At 30.2% G+C, this 15,897-nt stretch overlaps 1 protein-coding gene across 2 annotated transcripts in view; it reads right to left on the bottom strand.

Annotated features, from left to right (window-relative positions):
- Positions 1–10,420: 10,420 nt before the first annotated feature.
- LOC100201473 (uncharacterized) overlaps positions 10,421–15,897 on the bottom strand; it is a 79,829-nt gene continuing 74,352 nt past the window's right edge. For both annotated transcript variants that reach the window (XM_065796190.1, XM_065796189.1), the window contains exons 11-12: positions 11,084–11,359; positions 10,421–10,769 (exon numbers count right to left, since the gene is read on the bottom strand). In XM_065796190.1, coding sequence (XP_065652262.1) covers positions 10,579–10,769; positions 11,084–11,359 — 467 coding nt within the window. In that variant the 3' untranslated portion in view covers positions 10,421–10,578. The remainder of the gene's footprint in view (positions 10,770–11,083; positions 11,360–15,897) is intronic.

Below are 15,897 nucleotides of genomic sequence, written 5' to 3' on the forward strand. Positions count from 1 at the left end.
CAGCATGCCATCAATTTCCATCTCTGTTTGCAGCACAACATGTAAAAGTTGACGACATCCATCTCCGCTCTTCAAATCCGTATCAGTCAATTCCATATAGTGAGTACAGTCAACTAATGCTTTTCCCCAGGATACTGGTGTCAACGCCTTGCCAGTTTATTCCATATAGGAATATTTGTATTCACCATCGGAAAATAATTTTTGCTATTTTTTTTAATTTCAGCAATGTTTCGTATTTTATTTATTATAATTGGTTCAAATAAGATTCAATTACTGTAAATATTTAAATTTGTTATAAATATTACTGTAAATATTTAAATTTGTTATAAATATTCAAACTTGTATTTAATTGTTAAAATCATTTAAGGTTGATTTTATTCAATAATTTCATTTAGAATGCGGTATAGCTGCGAGATAATAGTTACTTTATAGTAGTAATATAAAAAATTTTTAGTTACTATTATACTTTAACTATAATAAATTACAATTGAACATTTTGAAAATATTTTTTGAAATTATACCTTTGTGATTATAAAATGCAATATTATAAATCACTCGAGAATAATCGATAATATTTTAATAATAATAAAGAAAATAATTATTTCCTTTATTATAGCTGCCCATTGTAGTTTTCCCATTAAACATACATACATGACAATAATTTGAAAAATATTTTATATTTAGTTAACTACCGAAATAATACAATATTTATCCAAGAGAAGGAGGGGGAAAGGTAGCACCTTGTTACGTAATATTCTAGAGGGAGTCTGAACTTTTGTGACGTCTTGTAACGAGAGGGATGGGGTCAAAAATTGCACTAAGTTGCAATTAAAAATTGCATTTATTCTTATGAGCTATTTTCTGATTTATCCCGTGAAGAGTTTAAAAGAGCCTTCAAATCTCTTCAAAAAAATAAAGCAATAGGAGCTGATGAAATGAATAAAAACATAATAATAGAGCGTTATGAACAGTTGAAAGTTATTCTATTTTAAGTTTTTAAAACATCTATCGATCAAGGAGTTTTTCCTGATCGATTAAAAATTGCCAAAACTATTCCAATTTTTGAAGGTGACAAAACTAATATTAGTAATTACCCCCTATCATCGTCCTTTCTACCTTCTCAAAAATTTTAGAAAAAATTGTGTGCTATAGAATGTTCAGTTATTTCAATAACAATAATCTGTTATATAAAAATCAATTCGGTTTAAAAAAAATGCAATTGTTCAGTTTGTACGCAAAATCTCCAATTCTTTTGAAAATTCTCAATTTACATTAGGCATTTTTATTGACCTATATAAAGCGTTTAATACAGAGGATCACGATATTTTGCTCCATAGACTTAAACATTACGGAATAAATTGTTAGAAAGATCCTGTAGTGTTCCACAAGGTTCTCTTTTAGAGCCACTTTTGCTTTTGATTTACGTAAATGACTTTTATAAAGCCTCAAATCTTTTAAGTATCATGTTTGCAGATGATCCTAATTTGTTTCTCTCTAATAATAATATTTACCAACTCTTTTCGATTATGAATAAAGTATTAAAGTGGTTCCTATGTAACAAATTAACCCTAAACATAAACTAAACAAAATGGACTCTCTTTCATCCCCTCTTCAAAATACTTTCCTTACCCACAAATATGCCGCAAAGTTTTTATTGATCAAGTAGAAATAAAACGAAATTTAACAATAAAATTTTTAGGTGTTTTTCTTGACGAGAACATCACATGGAAAAATTACATTTTACAAACTACATTTTAATTACATTTGCGCTAAAGTGTCTAAAAATATTGTAATCTTATACAAGGTCAGAATATATTTAAACAAAAAAAGTTTAACACAACTTTATTACTCATTTGTTCACATTTACATAAATTATGCAATTACTGGCTGGGGTAGTACAAGCAAAAGTAAGTTAAAACATCTTTATCGCCATCAGAAACACGATATGCGTTTAATGAATTTTGCAGATCGATTCTCACATACTAGAATATTTTTTGAGGAAATGAGAATACTTAATGTATACGAATTAAATGTATTTAATGTTTTATGTTTCATTTATATGTGGAAAAATAATTTATGTCTTTCAATTTTTAAAGAAGTATATATTTTAAAACCCATAAACAAATTCATCTTAAGAAATAATAATTTAACGAACTTACAAACAGCTTATTCAATATGGTTACGAGATTGAGAGAAAGTTATTTAATAGACAAAAAATTGACCAACCATTATAAAAGTCAATGGTAACTTGCAAAAGCTTTGGTACAGAAGTTGTCCAAATCTTTCTCTGATAAAAGATAGATAACTTATATTTTTTTAACTGTCATAGTTGAATAACATTTAATTTTAAAATACCTTACTTATTTTAGGTGCCAGTTCTGGAAAAAGAATATTAAAAAAAAAGAAATCTAATATTACTACATCAATTCTTAAAGTGATGCTTTCATTAATACAAGAAGACCTCCACTTTGATTAGAAATGTCTAGACGGTAAGGAGTTTTATAAACTTTTAATAAGAACTGATTCGTTAAAAAGACTTGGTTCCCAAATCATAAAAACATTAACAGTTTTATTGATAAAGGAAGAAATGTCCGTAAATTTATTACGTCAAGAGTTTATTTTAATTAATGCTATACTTATATTATTTGGCAATTTTAACTTTAGTTTATCCAAAACAGACTGATGGCTATTTTCTTTATTGGAGTTATGCAAGGGTGCTTGGTGTATACAAGAGTGTTTGGTGATCGTTTAGGGAAGTAAGATATGTCAAAAAGACTTAAGATATGTAATAAATTTTTTTTAAATTCTTTTGTGGGGCTAATCTAACCAATCCTCGGGGATTGGGTAGGTTAAACTCACAAAAACCATTAAAAAAATTCTCAAAATTACTAAAATAGTTTGATTATTCATTTCAAATTGTATTACCCATATCTTCTGACAAGACATCTGGGAATTGATGAGTTTTGAAAGCCGGTGAATAATTTTGGTGGTTACTTTTTGATGAATGTTTGTTTTACAACTGCATTTGTAAAAAATAAGATAAAATATTTAATAGTACTATTACTAGTATTAACGGGTGATGAAATGAGAATTTTCATATCGGGCTATAAGAAAAACAAACGTTTATAAAATGAAAATTGTATTTGCTTTAATTGAAGGTACATCACTTATCTTTAAGAAAAATCTAATAAATGAAATCACTTATCTTTAAGAAATCACTCATCTTTAAGAAAAAAATAATTATTGAACATTCGCATATGGTTCATCATCAGCAGTTTGACGTAGTTTTGTCATGATGTTGGAACAGGAGCATTGTACAGGATTTATATTGATTTGACAAATGCATCTTTTGATACGGTTAATTCTTAGCTCTCTAGTTGTTTTTGTATACTAACGAACTCAAATATCCAAAGAAATCTTCAAACGGGCGACACTGAGGCAAGTTTGTCGGATTACGTTTTTTTGGTACATATGGGATGGTTTGACTTTTCCAAGAAGACTTGTGTTTTTTTGGCATAATGCAATTATGCATTATCCGGCCAAATCAAGTAATTGCCATGGCTTGGAAATTTCCCTCTTAGATATGACAATGTACAACATCACTTTATGCTCAAACTTGTGTTTATATTTGTATTTTACTTTTGTAGGTGTTGTAGAACTTTTATCTGCATAATATCGATCATTTCCTGGAACTTGCGTTTTGGAGAGGAAAAAGTAACTTTCGTTATTCAAAATAAATCATTATACAGAATAATTTCGAGTCATTCAGCAGCATTAAGGTTTCACGGTTAATATTTGTTGCTCAGTGTATTCCGGTGCTCTTGTTTTTTTTTCGGCAGACTATTCCTTGTTTCTTTAACAATTTGGATATAAGGCTGCGTACACTTGAACTTTTCAGCAGCATCTTGTTGACTTATTAAATCATTGTTGTTGAAAGCACTGCGAAGCAAACGAAGTCCCTTTTTGTTCATTATTATAGCTGGTCTTCCACTACCACTTTTACAACTGGTTCTTAAGGATATTAAAATACGGTAAATAGTTGAAACTCGAACATTTTCGGTTTTAAAATGATTCACAGTAAACTTTTTTCCAACATTTTTGTGCATTTGATAGAACTGTACAATGCGCTCGCGTAGTACATCTTATTTTAACGGCATTTTAAACACAACTGAATTAGCTGATGCAAAACAAAACATAGGATAAGTTTGCAAACTAAGAGAGTATAGTTTCACATAGGAGTACTTTTTAACTTTTGCGGTTTGATTTCAGAGGGTTAGAATTATTCTCATTTTTTAGTTACCACCCGTTATTAGGGTGAGAACTATTGGGTCTATAGATAAGTAGATATAGAACAGTACTCACCCTGACATAATATCAAAATTGCTAGGTCTGCAATTATCTTTGCTTCAGTCTATTTTGATCAAATCTACAGTGCCATAATGTTCTTACCTATTTTTAACATGTTCTTTATTTTTTCTAAGTTCAGAATAACTTTTCCTGCTTTTTGAACTCTTCAAGGAGGACTTGCCTTTCTTGCGTTTAGCGGCTGACACTTTTCCAATCTGTACAGCTTTTTCATCTTTCACATTTAGTTAAACCTGTAAGATCCGAAGGCTCCATTATTATTGTGAATCAGTTAAAAACTTTCAGGCTCAGAATTTTGTTTATCGCACTGAGAAATTCACGATAGATAGGTTACATCAAAGTGTTGATGTCTTCTTAATAACATGGTTAACGGAGCAAAAATTAATTTAAACCAGATATAAATCTCAACAGCCTTTATGCAGAAAGGATTCTCGAGAACAGGATTGTTATTTATACTAATAGATTATACATATTCTGTTCTAATAAAATATAAGATGAGCTCAATAAATATTTCATAAATGTAGGGTTTGTTTTGCAAACTTGCCTCAGAAACGTAAGATTCGTGGTTCAAATCCCACCTCTGGGCAAGTCTTGCGACATCGGTTGGGAAGGAGGCGTGAACTTCCTATTAAATGCTCTTCCGCGGTGCTCTGTGATAAGACCGTAAGGACTTCTTGGGGCACATAAAAAAAAAAAAAAAAAAAAAAAAAAAAAATAGAGTTACACAAGCATCTGGCTCATTAAAAATAAGTCTAAATCAGCAGAAGACGCAATAGCATATAATAGTGAATTTTACATCTTATAAATTTGATGCAGCTTTTTTTCTTAAATAAAAAAGAAATAGCAGGGTCTGAAAAAATATTCAGTAACATACTTATTTTGAACAAGAAAATAGCCTAACAAAGCCTTTGTTACTTTAAATTACAAAATATTTCATGATATACTTAAACTGACAGAATATGCGCGCTTTATAAAAACAATGATTGCTCCGAAGTATTTAACTATAGGTCTAAATTGGTATAGGCCTAAATTGGTGCTTAATCCAAAGCAATTTAGATTTCAGAAAAATCATTCACTGTATATTCAATATTTTTTTGTCTTTTATATCTATTTATTTAACCATATAAAGGTGAAATTTACAAATATACATCATATATTTGCATTAATAGGTGCAACTATACAATTATATTGCTAAATAATTAGTAATATAATAAAGCAATAATAATTGATGTAAATAATGTTTTTTAAATAAAAAACTCGAACAAATTTGTTTTAATTTGATTTCTTTTATAATATACACAAAGCTAATAACAAAAAGGTATTTAGATAAGATCTTTTTAAATGATTGGTTCCAATTAGAAATACACTGTTGTTTTATGGAAAGCTTGCCATAATTGATTTTTTCTCCAATCATCAAGATCAAGACCATTACATTTAGGCTTAAGTCCAAGAGCAAGACCTAAGACTCTAAATCAAAGACTTTATAAAGAAAAAAGTCTAACACCAAGATTAAAAGCTTCAAAGCAAAGACTTTAAAATATCAAGACATCAAAATATAAAATGATCATGCTTTAGACAATTTTTCAATATAAAATAATCCTGCATTAGATAATTTTTTACCTTGGAATATGAATGAATATTTTTCATAATTAAATAACTAATAGTTTTGACAAAAAAAGTTTACTCAAATAGTTTATCATTTAGGACATTTGATACCATTGGTTGATGTATTCTCTTAAAAAAGCCAAAACATTACGCAGTAAATAATTAAGTATACTAATGGATAAAAAGCTATCTAATTCATAAAAAACGTAACGTACAAATTAAGAAATCCAACCATTCAGTGTGGATTTTCAATTTGTGTATATGATTTAAAAAATGTTCCAGTAAAACTAAATTCTACCATATTTGTACAAGTACAAAGTCAAGGCAGTACAAATTTTTTTTTATCTAACAAAAATGCAAAACAACTATAAGTAAACATAAATATTGAATCAAAGAAAGTTAACAATTAATTTAGGTCCAAAAAAATTTCTCTAAACGTCGAAAAACACAAAATATTTTGTTCCATAAAACAAAAAAAAAACAAAAAAAAATCAAGTAGAACCCCTTCCTCTAAAAATAACAGACCTTGTTATAAATAATAAACAATTAAAAAGCAAGACACTATAAAGGTCTAAAGAGTTCTTGTTGATGAAGATTAATCATGGCCCCCAAACATAAATATATACAACCAAAAATTGGTAAAAAACTTTGGCATGTACTGAGGAGTCTACTAATTCCACTGGCATCCTGCTAGATCACAATATAATTTTTTGCGACAACTCTAACGAAAATTTATTTGTCCCATCAACAACATTTATGTTGCGCCTACTGCTAGACTCGAAAAAACTCTTTTCTAACGGCCCAATTGCAAGCTTATTTATCCTCTAGACAAGTTTTTTTGAGTAGATTTTTTACAATACTTACTAATATTGTAAGATATCAATTTTCTCCGGATTGTAAAGCCTTTTTTTGTGATATAAAAATTTAAACTCATGGTTAAACTTGTACCAATCACTACATAAACAGTTGAAGAGCACTTTAGTATATTATTTTCTAGTAGCGGTATATATCTTCCATTATTGTCACACGCATTCGTTTGGAAATTGAGGGCCAATTTTATTTCAAAAACTATGTGTAAATTTCTGTGTAACATTAGACTGAGAGCCTCGTCGTAACTGTTTACTTCATTAGGCCGCAACCTTTCAGCTCTTCTTCAATATCAGCCTAACAATATCTTTAAGTGTTATGAGACGGCTTTGTTTACCACTTGCCCTAGTTATCAAAGGGCCTCTGCCAAAGATTTATGATCGTTAGACATCCTCTGATTTCATCGCAGTATGCAAACTTTTAAAGGAACTTTGTGAAAAAATAAAATTTGCTATTTAGTTCTATTTTATTTGACTCAAGAGTTATTAGATTCAGAGTAAAATAAATTACTATAAAATATTCTGCCACACCATTGTTAAAACAAAAAAATATTCAGCCAATCTCTGATTATGTCCCGTTACCTAAACGTACACTGTCTCATAGACCTAAACTATTGCTCATACCGATTCTGGTTCCAAGACCAAAACCTGAACTAGTAAATAATAACGTGTAGAACCTCTTCGAGATTTTAAATGGGTTAAAGATCTTGAACAAGAGCTTTTGTAGACATAATTGGTACTAAAAGTAGCCATTGTCATATATTATCATGCCAAATTCTCAGTACTGCTAATAGAGTGCGACCTGCCGAGTTAAATATGCTGCGTGAACGGGCATAGCTCACCGTTAAGCTTGCAATAGTAGCAATGTAATAAATAATTTAGATGGTTGGGGAAAAACCCATAATCATTGATGGTTGATAATGGTTGAAGAGAAACCCACAACCATTGGCTCAGTTTGCTTATCAAGCTAACCGTTAAATAGTTCCAGACGGCCGGACTAATGACTTAAAGTCGGAATGTGAGATGTGATAGACGTTAAGCAAACGCAACGTGAAAGAATTTAGTTAACACTGGGTTGCCCAAAAGGACGTTTCATCAACACTTTAGACGCCCGCAAGGCACAAAACAACATTCGGACATATGCCAACATCTTAGCACTTCGTTTTTTCTTCACACTGTCATTAGCGTTCTTGATATTTGGGCTTAATGTTATAACTGTGGTTACGAACGGCCACATCGTAACTTATCTATCGTAAGCAAGCTACGAGACCTGCAGCGTTTGTCTGAAGATAAGCAATATTGAATCTTTTACCATCCACTTTGGCTAAATAAATTGCCCCGGTTAGCTTCATCGTCAGCCTAAAGCTGTATAAGCCAAGTGATTAGTAGAGCTTGAAGTGTACTTAGCCAGTTTGTATTAAAAAGCACCTAGAAAAGGGTTAAGCTGCATTCTAACCGACGGAAGGAGTAAGTGAATTAAACAAAAGCAGTAAATTAGCTATCTGGGCATAACCTCCAGCCAAAAACCTTGAGCTATTTTTGACAAAATAGTGGCAATAGGTACATCCTGCATTGAGTTTGACGTCTCAAGGGTATGCATAAGCTTCTTAGCCCAAATCAAACATGTGCCGGTGTTCAGCGTGTTTAAAGACTAATAGCGTGTGTATATAAACCGCATCAATAAATGATCAACAAAATAAAACGTATTTTACGATAAAAGTTTTAAACAAATTACATAGAATGAAATTTTGAGTTTATGTTTGAAAATAGGAAAAGTGTAAGGCATATCAATATTGAAGAAGTTTTATTCCGAAGATTTGGTGCTCAACACTATCTTATATATACTATATATATATATATATATATATATATATATATATATATATATATATATATATATATATATATATATATATATATATATATATATATATATATATATACAGGGAAGATTGGGGCACCTTGATCTTTTTGCGCTACATCATCTATTTATAATAAATATAATTAATATAAAATTATTTTTTTTTGCAAAACAACAACGAAAATAAATAGCCGGAAGTCTACGCGGATAGCAACTTATGACGTCACGCAGATATAATTATAAATAGATGATGTAGCGCAAAAAGATCAAGCTGCCCCAATCTTCCCTATATATATATATATATATATATATATATATATATATATATATATATATATATATATATATATATATATATATATATATATATATATATATATATATATATATACTCTTTAACAAAGCAAGATAGGCAAAGATTGTATAAACCTAACTGATATTCTAAACCATAACCAAAAAGATGTTTGCGGCGGCATAGTTTTATCTATTCGAAACAATGGCGGGCCTGACTTTGTTGACAATATTGCATTACCTCTGCATTCGCTCAGCATTAGGCACAATAAAGATCAGTCCAACACCCTTACTAAGGTAAGTCTTATTGAACAATACAACGATATTCTGTGCCACTTTCTCAGATATCTATTTGCCATAAAAAACAGCCTTGTCTGAGTTGATGCGCTCTTAAACCTAGTCGATGACCAAAACTCGTGCCTTTAAACAATATGCAATACCTTGTGAGTTGTTGAAAAGAGTTGTTGCAGCTTGTCGATATGACGCATGTTTACTATTAAGAAGAGTTTTTTTATTAACTTTGTTTTTAAACTTAAAACTTTATCGTTTTCCAAAGTGGCATTGAAACAGTAAAATTTATAAGTGGAGTTCATCTTTTTTAAATACTCTAAATATTTAAAAACTAAAAATTTTAGTTTCGAGTTGCAGAGCGGTAAATAGCATTTTTAAACTGCTCAAGTACCTTAATAAATCAACAACATTTAAACGTTGTCATAACAAAATATACCTGCCCAGTTATCACACTAAAAACTAAATAAATCAACAACATTTAAACATTGTCATATCAAAATATACCTGCCCAGTTATCACACTAAAAACTAAATAAATCAACAACATTTAAACGTTGTCATATCAAAATATACCTGCCCAGTTATCACACTAAAAACTAAATAAATCAACAACATTTAAACGTTGTCATATCAAAATATACCTGCCCAGTTATCACACTAAAAACTAAATAAATCAACAACATTTAAACGTTGTCATATCAAAATATACCTGCCCAGTTATCACACTAAAAACTAAATAAATCAACAACATTTAAACGTTGTCATATCAAAATATACCTGCCCAGTTATCACACTAAAAACTAAGCTAATTGTGCAAATAATGGAAAAAATAAAATACACAAAAAATCATAACAAACATATTAAAACACGTAATATTTTTAAGAGTAAGTTGATCACATTTGAAAGTCGAACAACCAGTTAACTCAGACTTTCGTTATCACAAACTGTTTTCTTTTGTCCCCTGAAAGCAAGAACAATTGCTTTCATTTGCTTAAGTTGAACATTTGTTTAGTCGAACGTTTTCCTTTGTCACTCGGGGTTCGATTTACCGGGATTATGCTGTATTTAACTATAAGGTCGAGGTTGTTTCTACGTAACAGATATTAATTGTAGGTGAAATTAATTGTAATAAAAACTAATTATAACAGAAATTAAACACAATAGTAATTAATCCGTACAAAATTGCAGCTTAAATAAAATGACGTCAATTTCTTATATATCACTATTGATTTTCAGATAAGTTTTAATAGTAATAAATATAAATTTTAACAAAAAATGAAAAAAAAAAAAAAATCAAATTTTATTTAAAAGGCTTTTCCTTGATTTCTTTCGTAAGTAAAGAGAAATATATGGCAACCAAACTTTCAGTTGATCCATAAGATATATTATATAACGAAGTTGGAGATGCACTTTTATCGCAATTAGTCGTCCACCACATACTACAACTTTTGAATGTTGTGCCATTTGCGTTTAATCGATCTGGTTCAAATGCTTAATATTGGTAAAAAAATTATTAAAGTTAAAAAAATTCTGTTAAATTTAGTTTTAGTTTAAAACAACAACTCAGTTGTTTTGAACTAAAACTATTTGGAAATTTTGCTGCCAGCATATTTTGCTGTCAAAACATAGTTTCTTTAGAACTTTGTCGCTCAGCTGCAAAATTTCCTCGTAAAAAATTACTATAACAAAAAAAATATATATATAAAAAAACCACAAAAAATTAGTAAACGAATGAAAACCAACTTAAAACGTAATTTTAATATGAACTTAAGACAAGCAAAGTAAAATTATAAATTTAAACTCACAGCCTCTTGGGTCGTACTTTTCGTAACTAAATACGTAGTTATCTTCACTTGAGCCTATTATTACGTTATAATACATCGTACTTAATGTTATACTTTCTTCAAAAACGTAATCAACTCTCATATCAGTAAAATATGTGTTAGTTATTTGATAAATCTTTTTTAAACCAATCCATTGTTGGTTGACCAAGCCAAAACCGTTTTCGTAAGCATCGTAGCTTCTACTCCAAAAACTTGATTCCCAGTTGGCAAAGCGAGTCATCATTGGAATCCAGACTCCTTTAAAAAGACTTATTTTTAAACTTTTTTTTTAAATAAAAATATTTTATAATATTGATTTATATGTAAAAAGCGTAAACTATACTTAAGTTATAATGAAAAAACCAGATTCATGTAAAAAGAATAATACACATAGTAATGTAACATTACTATGTGTATTATTTTTTTTTACATGAACCTATGCTTATTACATATAAATCAATATTATAAAATATTTTAATTTAAAAAAAAAATTTGAAAATAAGACGCAGTTTATATTAAGACCTATACACATTGTTATGTGTATAGGTCTTAATATAAACTGCGACTTTTTACTTATTTGAGGTGATTCTTAAACAATCGAAAAAGTGACATTTTTTTTATTAGGTTTTTAATTTACTTTAATGAATGTACAAAAAATCAAAGAGTACAAGAAAGAGAGTTTGAAAAGAGGTTACAAACAGATAGTATGAGAAATAAAGATTTTTTGAGGTGGAAAATTTTTTCCCCCTACAATGGGATTTACAATTACTCTTGAGTAAAAACTCCTTTTTTTTTAACTTCTACTTGTGAATGTTATCAGTAGGGTATGTGTTTTTTTTTAAATATAAAATGCTGTTTCTACTAAAGGCTATACTAAAAACAAATATATTAAAAAAATATATATGCAATTAAGCCTACATTCTTATTACAAGTAAAAAAATTCGTTTGAAAAAACTCACTAGCTGTGCACTTGATAAATAAATCGTAAAACCTTAAGCAGTTCTCACAAATAATTCAAAACAAACAATTCTCACAAATAATTCAAAACAAACAGTTCTCACAAATAATTCAAAGGTATTATGTTTTTAGTGCTAAAATTTTCTTGAAAAAATTATAAAAAATATCGAAAATAAAAAAACGTTCTTCTGCCTTTTTATTTAACTCTTTATTTAAACCCTTCTTTAAAGCTTTCATTCCTTTTCGTTTTGCTTTTGTGTTATCTGACGGTAATTTTTGAATTTTGGATGTTGTATTGGTTTATTTTCTAAGAAGTAATCTTAAAACAGACACCTGTCTGTATTTCAAGTTCCTCAAATACTTTAGAGCAAGCCCAAATTAACCAAATTTTTTTGTTAAATCAAAAAAATTTAAATTTTCACGCTTAACTCAAGAACTTACCACTCAACAAAGACTTGGAACATTTCATTTGTTCTCCGGAGTTTTTGAAGATTGGAACAGAAGATGCTAAATTCCAGCAGGCAGGAAAACAAGACTCAGTCAAGCACTTATTAAATACTTTAGAGAGAATTTAGAGAGAATTGAAAAGAGTTCTGGAGAACAATTTTGTAAGACATTACAATTTTGTTGTCTGGACCACTAGCCATAGAAGATTTTAATTAAGATATGACTTTAGAAACGAGAACTGTTGTGATTTGAATGTCTAACAATGGGTTAACTTGTTTATGTGGAATGGAAGGAAGAGAATATCCATAAGATTTAAGAGTCGAATTAGAATAAAAGTTCTTTGCAAATAGTTCAGCCATATTCTTGGGAGAGGTAATAAGATCAGTTCCATGAATGAGAGATGGTATGTTAGACCTACCCTTGTTAATGAACCTGTCGAAGATTTTCCAAAAGTCTAGCTTCTGAGATAAGATGTTAGATTTAGTGAACTGGAATAATGGAGCTTAGTATTAGATAACACCTTTATACATGGATTTGTTGCAACAATAAATAGCTGTTTGTTCTCAAGAGAGTTGTTTTTTTAAAAAGGATGAAAAAAATGATAACGATTATATATAGTAGCTGCACAAGAAGGTGAAAACCATGGAGTAGAATGAGACTTGACTTAGAACCAATGAGAAGGAATAAAAGTTTTTATTTCTGTCTGAATCCAAGAGGTTATGTAGGAGGTGCATTTTTCAGCTGAGAGGGGAAAGACATCAGCCCAAGAACCGCCACAAAGAAAATCACAAAAAGAATCCCAGTCAGCTTTAGGGAAGTAGCAAGTATAGCAACAATAGGGTGAGTCCAAAAAGGAAGTACAAGAAAGATTTAAAGAGATCATTGACTGGTCAGAACCACCTAAGAGAGAAAAAAGAGAAAAATAATTTGATCAGAAATTACATTTAAAATAGTGCAGTCTTAGTAAAAAAGAGAACCATAAAGAACAAAGAGAAAGGTGATAGAGTAAAATGGGGCTGAGCGGAAGCACATGATAGAACGGTCAAAGGTATCGAACCTGATTTCACAACAAATAGGTGAATTGATGCGTATGCATACCCCAAGTCGAGCATGTAACTATTAGAGTCTTTGCAAATCAAAGGATAGTACTCATCAACACCAAAATCTAAAGAAGTTATACTAGAATTTAAATTGGTCTCACTAAAAGCAAGCAAGCCTGTCAAATTTTGCAAGAGGTAAGATTCAACTGATGAAAGGTTGCTTTGCAGTCACCACCTTTACTCCATCTATGAATGAGTCAAGTTCTCTTCAAACTTAAATCATGCCAAAAGTAACCCAAAATATTAAACATAAAAAACGATCCCCACGATGGTTTTTTATGTTTAATATTTTAAATTATGCCAAAAGTAACCCAAAATATTAAACATAAAAAACCATCGTGGGGATCGTTTTTTATGTTTAATATTTTGGGTTACTTTTGGCATAATTTAAGTTTGAAGAGAACTTGACTCATTCTTAGATAGAGCACAGCCTCCAAAGCAAGAAGCTACGTAATTGTCTCAGTCTTGTTAATTAACCCTAAGTTGTAACATAGGGCTCCTTGTGCAATTTAAACAATGTGCACCAAAAGCATTAGTAGGGACATCATCCATGCCCAACATGGTACTGTTAATACTCTGATATTTTGCAGCTCTTGATAGAATCAGCCTCTCTGAGAGCTACTACATAGTTCGGGAAACTCTACTACCATCTGTCCTCAAAACCATTAAACTGAGTTTTAGAGCTGTACCCTCATTAGGAAATATCAGGAAGAGTTACATAACCACTATTGAGGAAGCACACGCAAAAATATATTAGAAGAGTCAAGAAGATCCAGCATTCATCAACCTAGGCAGGAAATAATTTACCATAATATGCCCCAAGACAGGGGAATTTGAGCTGGATGCAGTTAACATCTACCCAAGATGAGTATTTTTATTAAGGCACCATCTGTAGCTTTTACTCAATAAAGAGCCCCAAGGAAGGGGATTTTTAAGTCAGAGTTTGTTTCTCCTAACCTATGCCAAAATACAAAAATACTATAGATTAAGGTCAGCATAGTTTTTAACAAAATACAAGAGATTAAGGTGAGCATAAGTTTATATTTGAAGTAACTAGTTAGCTAATGAGGTCACATAGCATAAAATAGATTTAAACATTTATAAAGCGCATTTAAACATTTAAACAGAACACAAACATACATAAAGTAACTTACGGGTGAGTAAACACCGCGCCAGAAGTTCAGACAGAACACAAACATACATGTATAAAGAAACTTATGGGTGGACCAACATCGTACCAGAGGTTCAGACAGAACACAAACATACATATAAACATATGTAACATATATAACAGAACACAAACATACATATAAACATATGTAACATATATAACAGAACACAAACATACATATAAACATATATAAACATACATATAAACATATATAACACAACATACATATAAACTTCTAGGATTAACTCTTACTTTCGATCTTTCTTGGAAACCATTTATCAAATCTGTTGCAAAATTAGGATCTGCTAAAGTTGCATCTCTTTATCAAGCTCGACACTTTCTTACTTCGGATTCTATTCTCTATCTCTATAAATCTCAAATCTGGCCTTGTATGGAATACTGTTGCTATATCTGGGGCAGATCTTCTAATAATGCCCTTTCTCTTTTAGACAAGGTGCAAAAACACACTGTAAATATAGTTGGACCTGCTCTTGCACCCAACCTCTAACCATTATCACACCATTGTAATGTTGCTTCTCTTTCTCTTTTCTACAAATACTATAATGGGCACTGCTCTAAAGAGCTAGCGCCTCTTGTATCATCTACTAAAATTCATTATCGTGTTATTCGTCATTCAATTAAGTGTCATCCTTTTTCTGTGACTGTTCATAAGTACTCCAAAAACTCTTATTTGTCTAGTTTCTTTCCTCGAACATTAGTTCTTCAGAATTCGCTTCCTTCATCTTGCTTACCTGAATCATATAATTTGCAATCCTTTAAGTCGTGTGTCTATCGTTATCTTGCTTTACAATCTTCATCTTTTCCCTTCCAAATTTAATTAGTGGTTGCTTGCAGCCTTGTTGGAAGCAAAAATGTTTAAAAAAAACATAAACATAAACAAACAGAACACAAACATACATAAATAAAAAGAAAATAACTTACGGGTGAATAAACATCAGAGGTTTAAACAGAACACAAACACACATAAAGTAACTTATGAGTGTGTAAACACCGTGCCAGAGGTTTTTACACACTCATAAAAACCTCTAAAAGAACACAAATATTCATGTAAAGTAGATTACAGGAAGCAAACTCATTCCAGCCTTAGCTTAGAAAGGAAA

This window comes from Hydra vulgaris, chromosome 04 (genome assembly GCF_038396675.1).
Source record: "Hydra vulgaris chromosome 04, alternate assembly HydraT2T_AEP".
Taxonomy (NCBI): Eukaryota; Metazoa; Cnidaria; class Hydrozoa; order Anthoathecata; family Hydridae; genus Hydra; species Hydra vulgaris.